Source organism: Emys orbicularis, chromosome 1 (genome assembly GCF_028017835.1).
Source record: "Emys orbicularis isolate rEmyOrb1 chromosome 1, rEmyOrb1.hap1, whole genome shotgun sequence".
Lineage (NCBI taxonomy): Eukaryota > Metazoa > Chordata > Testudines > Emydidae > Emys > Emys orbicularis.
This window is the reverse complement of record NC_088683.1, coordinates 4,524,469-4,535,104: the sequence shown is the minus strand read 5'-3', so window position 1 is coordinate 4,535,104 and position 10,636 is coordinate 4,524,469. Positions and strand designations below refer to the sequence as shown.

General features: G+C 51.0%; 1 protein-coding gene across 1 annotated transcript in view; it reads left to right on the top strand.

Annotated features, from left to right (window-relative positions):
* Positions 1–751: 751 nt before the first annotated feature.
* Positions 752–10,636, top strand: part of SBF1 (SET binding factor 1) — a 142,315-nt gene continuing 132,430 nt past the window's right edge. The window contains exon 1 of the mRNA XM_065423346.1: positions 752–810. Coding sequence (XP_065279418.1) covers positions 756–810 — 55 coding nt within the window. The 5' untranslated portion in view covers positions 752–755. The remainder of the gene's footprint in view (positions 811–10,636) is intronic.

Sequence of the window (10,636 nt, the reverse complement as noted above, 5' to 3'; positions counted from 1 at the left end):
GGGGTAACACCCCCTCCCCATGACACAGCCCAGCTGGAGAGATCTATGGGGTAACACCCCCTCCCCATGACACAGCCTGGCCGGGTGTGTTTGTGGGGGGTAACCCCCCCACCCTGTGGCACAGCCTGGCTGGGGGAGGGTATATGGGGTAACACCCCCAGCCATGGCACAGCCTGGCCGGGTGTGTTTGTGGGAGGGTAACCCCCCCTCCCTGTGGCACAGCCTCGCCGGTGGGGGTGTCTATGAGGTAAGACCCCGGCTGGGGGGTCTATGAGGTAAGACCCCGCCCCCGCCCCGCGGCACGGCCTGGCCGGGGGGGTCTATGAGGTAAGACCCCGGCTGGGGGGTCTATGAGGTAAGACCCCGACTCCGCGGCACAGCCCGGCCAGGGGGTCTCTGTGTTGTGGGGTAAGACCCCGCGGCGCGGCACAGCCCGGCCCGGCCGGGTTCTCTGTGGGTGGGGCAATAGTCCCCCTTCCTCCAGCCTGCGGCCCGCATGGCTCCCGCCCCACCCCCCGCCGCGTGGCGGCCAATGGCCATGTTGTCCACCCGAAACCCCGCCCCGGGGCCTTCCCCGCGCATGCGCCCGGCGCCCTGTCCGGGCTGGGTCTGGCTGAGGGAAGATGGCGGCGGCTGGGGCTCGGCGCCGCCGGGTTGAGTCTGACGTGGGGGCGGCCGCTCTGGCCGGGGTATGAGCCGCCGGGCCCCGCCCCAGCGCCCGCGTCTCGCTGCTCCCGGCTCGGCCAGGCCTCGCCATGGCCCGGCTGGCGGATTACTTCGTGCTGGTGGGCTACGAGCTGGACAAGCGCGGTGAGTGCCGGGCCGGGGGGCGGGAGGGAGAAGTGGCGGGGGGGGGGGAGTGCCGGGCCGGGGGGCGGGAGGGAGAAGTGCCGGGCCGGGGGGAGCGCGCAGGGGGGGGGGGGTGAGTGCCGGGCCGGGGGGAGCGCGCGGGGGGGGGGGAGTGAGTGCCGGGCCGGGGGGAGGAGCGCGGGGGGGGGGGAAAGAAGTGCCGGGCCGGGGGGAGGAGCGCGGGGGTGGGGGGTGGGCGGTGAGTGCCGGGCCGGGGGGAGCGCGCGGGGGGGGGGGAAGTGCCGGGCCGGGGGGCGGTGAGTGCCGGGCCGTGGGGAGCGCGCGGGGGGGGGGGGGGAAGTGCCGGGCCGGGGGGAGGAGCGCGGGGGGGGGGGAGAAGTGCCGGGCCGGGGGGAGCGCGCGGGGGTAGGGGGGGGAAGTGAGTGCCGGGCCGGGGGGAGTGTGCGGGGGGGGGAAGTGAGTGCCGGGCCGGGGGGAGGAGCGCGGGGGGGGGGGGGAGAAGTGCCGGGCCGGGGGGCGGTGAGTGCCGGGCCGGGGGGAGCGCGCGGGGGGGGGGGAAGTGCCGGGCCGGGGGGAGGAGCCCGGGGGGGGGGGAGAAGTGCCGGGCCGGGGGGAGCGCGCGGGGGTAGGAGGGGGAAGTGAGTGCCGGGCCGGGGGGAGGAGCGCGGGGGGGGGGGAGAGAAGTGCCGGGGGGGGGGGGGAGCGAGGCTGCTGGGGGGTGCGGTGACAGCGGCGGGAGCTGGCGGTTGGGTTCAGTCCGTTGGCGTAGCCGGGTTTGGGAGGCAGCCCCGACTGAGGTGGGGCTTGGCGAGCCGGCCTGGGTGAGTGCGGGGGGCCGACCGTGGTGGAGGGGGGGGGTTTAGGGGTGGTGGTGTTGGTCGAGCTGGTCAGGGGGAGGGGGTTCTGCGGGGCGGGTTGTTGGGGCAGGTGAGTGCTGGAGGGGAGCTGGGGTGGCTGAGTGCTGGGGTGGGGGTGGGTGAGGGCTAGGGGGGCTGGGGTGGGGTGGCTGAGTGCTGGAGGAGGGGCGGGTGAGGGCTGGAGTGTGGGGCTGGGGTGGGGGTGGCTGAGTGCTGGAGGGGGGGTTGGGGTGGGGGTGGCTGAGTGCTCGAGAGGGGGCGGGTGACGGCTAAGGGGGCTGGTGAGGGCTGGAGTGTGGGGCTGGGGTGGGAGTGGCTGAGTGCTCGAGTGGGGGCGGGTGAGGGCTGGGGGGCTGGTGAGGGCTGGAGTGTGGAGCCGGGGTGGGGGTGGCTGAGTGCTGGGGAGCAAGGCTCCTTACAGTTGGGCAGTGAATGCAGATGGGCCCTGGCCATCAGGGGCCAGGTGGGGAAGAGGATTGGCCTGTGGTTGAGCAGGGCCTGGTGGGAAGGAGTGGGCACTAGTGTTGGCATTGTAGGGAAGGAGAGAGGAGGCAATGGAGAGCGTGTGGTAGCTATTGCAGGATTAGACAGTGGCAAAGGGAATCAAGTAAGTTTGGGACAAATTCAGAGGAATGCACCGGGGGTGTGTGTGTGTGTTGAAGCGGAGGGTTGGGGACAAGGTCTGGAGAGGTCCAGATGGATGGAGAGAGAAATCAAAATAGTGCATTGCATGACGGTTCTTCTACTGGAATGGTGGAAGGGAGGGCATTGCTCTTGCTAACTTCTTCCCCCAATTGTCCCTGTGAGTGGACTGGATCAGCTAGGAAAAGGAACATGTTAGGTTTGCTGGAAAGGTAATGGGGACCATGTTCTGTGTGTCAGTTTACACAATTGCATGACTTTATTCTGGTTGACTCAATGATTTCTCTTTGTGCAGATGCACATAAGGGTCTTTCCACTGGCATTATGTCTCTGGGGCTTGGTCAAGACCAGCTACTCCTGTAGGGAAAGCCTTTCATCTGATTGTCTGGGGACATTCTGGAGAATTCTGCCTGGAGATAAGGCGCCCCAGGCCCTGTTTGTGGTAGAAGGTTGGCAAGAGATCATGAACTTCGAGGAGGGCTGCTGTACAGTGAATCCTGACAGTGCTTGGGATTGGTTTCCATTCTGAAATGCCAATATCTTGCTGGATGCTGACAGAATATTTATATCTGGGGCATCCCAGCAGGAGGTGGATTGAGTTAAATTGGGTATGATGAGAGTCTGGAGGCTCTTACCGTAAATTGACTTCCAATGTCTGCTAGTCCAGTACTAGTCTGCGCTCACTTTTTCTCATTGTTTGCTCTTCTGTCTTTTCCTTTGTCTGTCTAGTTACTGCAGAGGTCTTCGTTTTTTGGTTGAAGGAAGTGGGCAATAGGCAGGACCAGATGACTCCATTCTCGAGGAAGTGAAGTGTATCTATAAATCTGGAAATATATTTAGTTTAATCTTTGAAACTCATTATAGTATGTCCACGTCTGGCCAGCTCTGGTGTTTAGAGCAGAAAATTGTCATATCAGCTTGTGCTACTGACAGCTTTGTTTGCGTTTGAGCTGGTCAGTGAATTTACTTCTCAGACTGGCTCATTGAAGCCACCTTCTTCTATGAGGAGGAGAACTGGGAGCAGTTTTTCAACAGATATGCTTAGAGTTTGACAATGCTCCTGCCTCTGGAGGGGCCATAGGAGGGGCTTTCTAAGAATTGGCTTGTATGTCACTATTATAAATTGGCTGACAGATAACATGTTCAGAAAACAGACTCCTGTCAAAGGGGTTATAGCAATTCCGGTAGTAGTACACAGATGTGCACCTGGGCAGACTCTGTGACTTGAGGCCCTGAATCGTCTGGTCTCTAAATACTGTATGGGTGGACCTGGTTCTTAGTCTTGCTCTGGATGCTTAATTGTATTTTGTTGTCCTGTATTTTTACCTGCTCTGGAGGCCTGATGATGGCTATGTCTCCGTTACTCATTGTGGTATCAGTGGCTTATGCTTCACGGTTAGTGCCAGTTTTGTGGCTTACATGTTTGGAAATTGAGTTTTATAACTCATTCTGAAATTGTGATCTGGGCTTCTGTTCTTTTTTTAAGTAGATGTAGGTTGTTTGGGGACAGGGCGGGGTTCTCTTTCATCAGAGAAATGAGGGTTGGGTGTGGGTGGAGATGTGGAAGGAGAATAAATAGCAGGTAATCAGCAGCTAGCTTTATAAGTGCTCATGAGGTTGACACTGAGGACCTGTCAGTGCTGACTAGTTTGGATGCAATCCTGCAATTCCTGCTGTAGCCTCTCTTTGAAAACAGATGGGATTCTCAGTGTTAACTATTCAATGTGGGAGTCTGTATTTGCCTTGCCTGTGCTGAATGCCTAGGCCCTCAGCTGAGAGTTGATATGCATTCTCTTCTCCCTTAGGCTGCACCAGTTTGTGTTAACCTTGCCTAATTCCCTTCATGGCAGAATTCCTCTCCTCACCCCTACAGTCAGTAAGAAAACAGTGTCACAAGTTGCTATTTCCTAAATAGCAGCAACCAGAGAGGGAAGGGAGAATCTGAAATCCCTGACCACTGCAGGCCGTTTAACACATTCACATGTCACATGTTCCACCATAGGGAGAAAGTGGCTTCTGTTCAATTACAGGGACAGTTTAAGCAGTCATCGAAGACCTGCATTGTATCCATTTCTAGCTCAGTCTGAAATTTAACAGGCCTCCAAGCTTGTATTGGCTCTTCCAAGCAGTGTCAGGGATAATAGGATTTAATTATGCAGAGTCTTTTGTGGCATCACTGAAGAAAAGATAATGCGATCACAGGTAGATGCCTTCATGTGGGACTAAAGAGATGGAGCTGACAAGCTCAAAGGGATTGAGATTCTATTTTTGTGCAAGCTTCTCTAATAGAAAATGAGAAGAAAAATCCAGAACCTAGGATATATATGGGAAATGTTGTGTGGGATTCTCAGAAGGGAATCCAGGTGTGCTTGTAAGGGGCTTGTAGACACAATGTTGTTAAGAAATCTCATGGTTGGGAAAACACTGCAAAAATTTCTGGAACTGAAGCAGGTGTGAAGGGGTTAGGTTAGGGACTTTACTGAGTTCTCCCATCCCTCCTCTCACTACCACTGTTCAGAAAAGAACATGTAGTGACACTGCGTCCTATGTGAAGTGTGGGGGCAAGATGATGAGCTCTATCATCTAGACAATGAGGTGGGATTAACTTGAGATGGATCCATCAAACTGAGTGAGGAACAGTTTTTACAAAGTCCAAACTACCCATGGCTGAATCTCAGCAGGTGAAAAAGTGAGCAGCACTGGCGCATTGTTTTTATTTAATTCTTGCCAAATTAGTTTGATTTTTGTTTAAGTGACTTCCTGGTAGGTGAGCCACTATATGTATGTAATATATCCCAAGGGGTCTGTGCTTCTCCCATGGGGTTGCTTTGCAATGGATCCATTCTGGGCCCGTGTATGTTGCCATCCCTAGTTATGCCTTATGGAGCTGTCTTCACATGCTGCTTCCACCTACTCTCCTGAATTTAACTGTTCCAGGTGGAATGAGCTTTATTTACCATAGAAAGGAGATGAATAAGCAGGGACAGGATAAAAGTATATCAGATAAATGGTGCAGAGAAGGTAGGTCAACAGTTTCTGTTCTCCCTGTATTCTAAAAAACAAGGGGACGTTCAAAGAAATCGTGACAGGTGGCAAATTTCAGAACTGATAAAAGGAAATACTTTTTGACACAATGCAAAAAAGCACTAGATAAGTTCATGGAGGATAGGTTCGTCAATGGCTATTAGCCAGGATGGGCAGGGATGTTGTCCCTAGGCTCTGTTTTCCAGATGCTGGGAATGGGTGACAGGATGGATCACTTGTTGATTATCTGTTCTGTTCATTCCCTCTGGGACACCTGGCATTGGCCACTGTCGGCAGACAGGATACTGGGCTAGATGAACCTTTGGTCTGACCCAGTACGGCTGTTCTTATGCTTAATGCTCAGTTAAACTGTGGAGCTCATTGTCACAGAAAGTTGAGAGCTAACAACATTTTGGAAGTTATATTAATCCTCATGATTCAGGAATTAGTAATCCAATCTCTAAGTAATAAATAGCATCATGAGACATGGACTGGGGTTAGATTATTCCACATCTGCCTAATATGGGGTACTCACACCTTCTTCTGAACCATCTGGGGGCTGGTCAGTGTTGGAGACAGGATACTGCAGTAGATGGACCTTAGCTCTAATCAACTATGGCAATTCCTATGTATTTCTTCTCTTCCCCTCTCCCCCAAAAAGTCTGTAGACCGGGATTCCAAGATAAGGAATAAGAGCCTTAAGGTTACATCTGACCTCTGTCATATAGTTTATTTTCTTGTAGCACCCAGCACTGTAGTGTGTGTGCATGCTCGGTCTCCTATTCTGTCATGTTTGTCCTGTTGCTGCTGCAAAACCACCACATTTGACTCTGAACAGTGGTACAGTGATGTAGGCGGTGGTGCAGCAGCAGCATCTCATGTAAAAAACCTGTTGGGATCAAGTCCGTTTAACATCTTCCATATTGTTGACTCCCATTGCACTGATTATACTTGAACGTTGGTTATTGATCTTGGGTTTTTAGAATCTGTTGTTCCAGAAGTAAACTGTGTGCAGGGGTCACCTGAAATGCAGCCGCTTCTGGTGAGGAAGGTGGCAGCTGTTTACTAGCATGAAGTGACACTACGCAATAGTCTAGGGGGAAAAAGTAAAGGAGAATCTCAGTTCCAGTTGCAACTGCAGGGGGTAAATTTAGGGAGGCAAAATATAATTACCTGATTTGGAATTTGGTCTGGAGAGCAGCCCTGACAGTTCTGAAAAGTACCATGAAATCTTCAGTGATCACGTGTAATTGTCATTTTTGTATCTTATCTAAAATACACACATCTTGCAGCACAGCGTCCCGTAGTGCCAGGCTCTGGTTCAGTACTGATATAGAAGGAAGAGCTCCACCAACTTTATTCCCAAACCAACTTCAGGCAGCATATGTGTGTTCCTTGCATGGTCTCCCATCCAAGTACAAGCCAGTTCAGCCTTGCTTAACTTAACATCGAACAGGATCACAGTACAAGCAAGCCTCTTCAGCGGTTAATAAAAGGTGAAGGAAATGGAGGAAGTGATTCTGCTGTCATCGACACACTGCTGGATGTTGGATTTCATGGGACTTGTTCACTGGGCTTCCAGATGTTTCCCCCCAAATCCTTTGTAACTGCTGTAGAGCTATACAGTGGCACTTGAGGTGCTGTAGCTGGTTCTGATATATACACAATATGAAGCTGATACTGAATGGAGATATTTCCGTGATAGCTGGTAAGGTGATCAAATACCGTGGGGTTGCGGGCCATATAAGTGCATAGACAAAACTGCAGTTTAATCATATTTTCCTTGTCTTGTTGTTTGGAAAGCTGAGTATGGGAAGGGAGGGAAGATGGTGTGTAAATGTCATGCAGATTTGTGGTGACCTTTGATATGGCTTGTGTTCTGGGAAGCTGAACAGTAGACAGTGCTATGGTGTGAAGTATATAGTTTTGGGTAGTGCAGTGGGAAGGAAAGAACTTGCAATCATGTGGCTTGGAGGTGCAGGGATCTTAAAATTTGCTTTAATGGCACAGCACTAATGGTGAAATATGGGGATTGATGTTTAAATTAAATGCCTGAGGCTTTGGCAATTCATCCCCTCCCCACATTGCTCCTGCCACTGCCCAGTAAATTAATCAGCTAATGAAGACTGCTCAACTCAAGATGGGGCATTAGGTGCTAGGACTTGTAGTCTTCCCAGGTTGCACTGTGTACCAAGACCTTGTAATTTTTGAGGGATGCACATCTGTTAAAGATAAGAGTGGCTGCAATTTGATACCAGTTGGGTATAGTTTGCCTCCAGCTTCTGGTAAGCTCTCAGTGCAGCAATTGAGTGAAGTTTGGGCATCTCTACCTTGAACTATTCACATCCTCTTCTCTCCAAGCTGTACTAGCATTAGACTTCAGCAGCGTTTCTAGTCTCAGACTGAATTATGCTAGTGAGACCCAAGGAGGGTTCATACCATATGCTATGAGAAGCAGCCACAGAGGCAGGAATTTGGTTTTCTGTTGCTGGGGGATCACTCTGAAGGAGAGAGATGAGTCAATCAGTAGAGGGAAGCAAGAATCCGGTCAGTTGCATCTCCTTCTCAGAAAACTATGAACAAGAGTGAACTGGCCAGTTCTTTGTAAATTTCAGGCTTGCCCTAACCTCCTTCCTGCCTGGTACTGGCCAGAAAGCTTCCCCTCTCCTCAGCCAACAAGTGGTTACATATGCTTTTTACAAGCTGTGTGCAGGATACTCTGGAGGCCAGGGGGGCTGAAGTGACACTTCTTGTTTTGGACAACATAATCCACCTCTGTAAGAAGCCTTTGGGACCAACTCCCAAAGTATAGAAGGTGTTTGATTTCCAGGCAACTGGTTAGTGATTTTTTTTTTTGGCGAGTTTGGCATTGATTTCCACTCCCCATGTCATGACTCCAGTTTTCACTTGTCCAGCCCTGAAGGACCTCGGATGGTGGCTGAATTTGGAGAATATTTATTTCATCATCTGAAAGTGACTAACTGCCTTACTGATTGGATTAGTCCTGACACGGCCATAACCTGTGTGACTGGCTGCTATCATGGAGGATGCAGCCACTGCCCTTCTTACAAACCAAGTGTGTGTGTTGTGCAGCTTGGAGAGAGGCTGCATTGGCTGCCATGGACACATGCAGACTCTTGGACTTGGGGAGAGCTACTGAGATAGTCTATTGTTTAGGAGGAGGGAAAAGGGTCTCTTGTTTTGGATGGATTCCAAATATACTTGTCTTTAACTGGGCCATATGAAATGAAAGCCTTGGGTCTTATTTTGCTGCTCTTGACCTTTCCAATCCACAGAATATCCCCAAGGAAAATGTGTGGGTGTAGCTCTCCAGGGACCCGTGGGTACCAGGTGGGTTTCTCAGATGCTGCTGGTATCCCATTTTCATTGTAATTTGGTGAGATGTTCCAACTGCTGGAAATGTAGTGAACTGATGGGTTAATATCCAAGGGTGGAAGGGACTGTGATGGGGGACCGTGAAAGGGAAACTTGCCTAGTTCATGAGAAATAGATTTGAAAGGATGGAAGCTGGAATAGTTCAGCAAACTCTCCAGCAAGTCTGTTTCTCTCCAGCTCTGCACCAGCAGCTTCATGGGAGCAGAAATGAAAGTTCAAGAGAAACCAGTTCAGACTACTTCAGAGAGACAGGAAATGGGGTTTGGCAGCTACAGCGCTAGGCTCATTAGAGAGGTTGGATCCTGCTCTTGTGGAGTCCAGCACATTCAGAATGTTTGTTTAGGTTTATAGTTGGTGGACAACATGAGCTTTCTAAGGGAGTCTGATCTTGTACTTAACACATACCCTTATGATGCAGAACCGTTCTGATCTCTGTAGGAACACTCTGCTGTGACAGCGGCTTCATCTTTTGGGCATGAGGTAAAATGAGCACTGACTCTTGCATGGAAACATGTTTTCTTACTGACGAATTGTACCATGAAGTGGTCAGAAGCCAATATGGGATGCTCTGAAATCAGACAATGTGGTGATGCCCTAGGCTAGCAAGCAAAGATTCAGTTGCTTTACCTCCTGGTCAGTGAAATTTCTACTTCTGCATTTTGCACTATTAATGTTAATGTGCCCAGACACTGGATTCCTGCCCCTTTGTCAGGCTGGGGATTGTGGTCAGTGAAGCAGAATGCTGAAGCATTACAGCAAACCCAAAATCCCCCTGCAAACTGTGGCTGCATGACGCGCTCTTCTAATCTGTCTGTCCAATCACTTGCACCTTGTGATTACAGGGCCTTGCCACAGCCTGTTTGTGTCCTGAGCCAATGCTGGTGTATCTCTGTAGTGGTGTGTTGTGCAAATCTTCAGCTGTTTTATCAGAGGGTTGTATGTTTCAGAGCCTCCAGATAAAAGTACTCATGAGAACAAGAATACTCCAGCAGAAGGAAACTGGTTTCATCATATGTGAGTGTTTGTGTCACACTGTGCCATTGTTCATGCCATTCTCAGTGAAAGGATGTTTTCAAATCTCTTGAGCTGTTTGCACTTAGGGTATGTCTTCTCTAGCAATGTTAAAGCGCACGGCAGCGCTTTAACGTGGCTGTGTAGTTGCGGCACCAGAGCTGGAAGAGAGCTTTCCCAGCACTGTAAAAAACCCACCCCCACGAGGGGAGTACTCCCAGCTCTGGGAGCGCGGCTCTCAGCGCTGGTGCACTGTCTACACTGCCACTTTACAGTGCTGAAACTTGCAGGGCTCAGAGGAGTGTTTTTTTCACACCCGCACGAGAAAGTTTCAGCGCTGTAAAGTGGCAATGTAGACAAGGCCTTAGAGTGGTTCTACTAATGTTGACAAATGGCCACATTTGCAAAGCCCTGGACTCTTTGCTTTCCTTGAAGTCTTGTAGCGGAAAGGTTAACTGCAAAGCTGCTCTGTGTGTCTGACAGTCTGTCTGAGAGCCACATCTTTAAAGGACTAGAGCAGCTTGATTCCAAATACTTATTTAACATTAACTGAAGGCACAGTGTGCTTGACTGTACAAAACGTTGAGAAAGACATGGCCTCCTGCCCCAAGGAGCTCACAATCTAAGATACATTTCTGAATAAACCATTGAGAAATTGGCTCCTCCTTCTAGCCCTGTCCCCAGTTTACAATTTCCCCATGAAACTGTGTCCCCTCACTAACCCTTAAACCCAGCATTTTCTGACAGCTTCCTGCCCAGGGTTTAATTGTTAGTGAGGTCTTCAGCTGAACTTGGGGCTTGGCAGTTGAATGAAGGATGATCAGTTTTTTCAAAGGATTGGTTCTAAACTTTTAATGTGCTGTAAGCATATATTCTCTTACTAATTTGTCTTCACC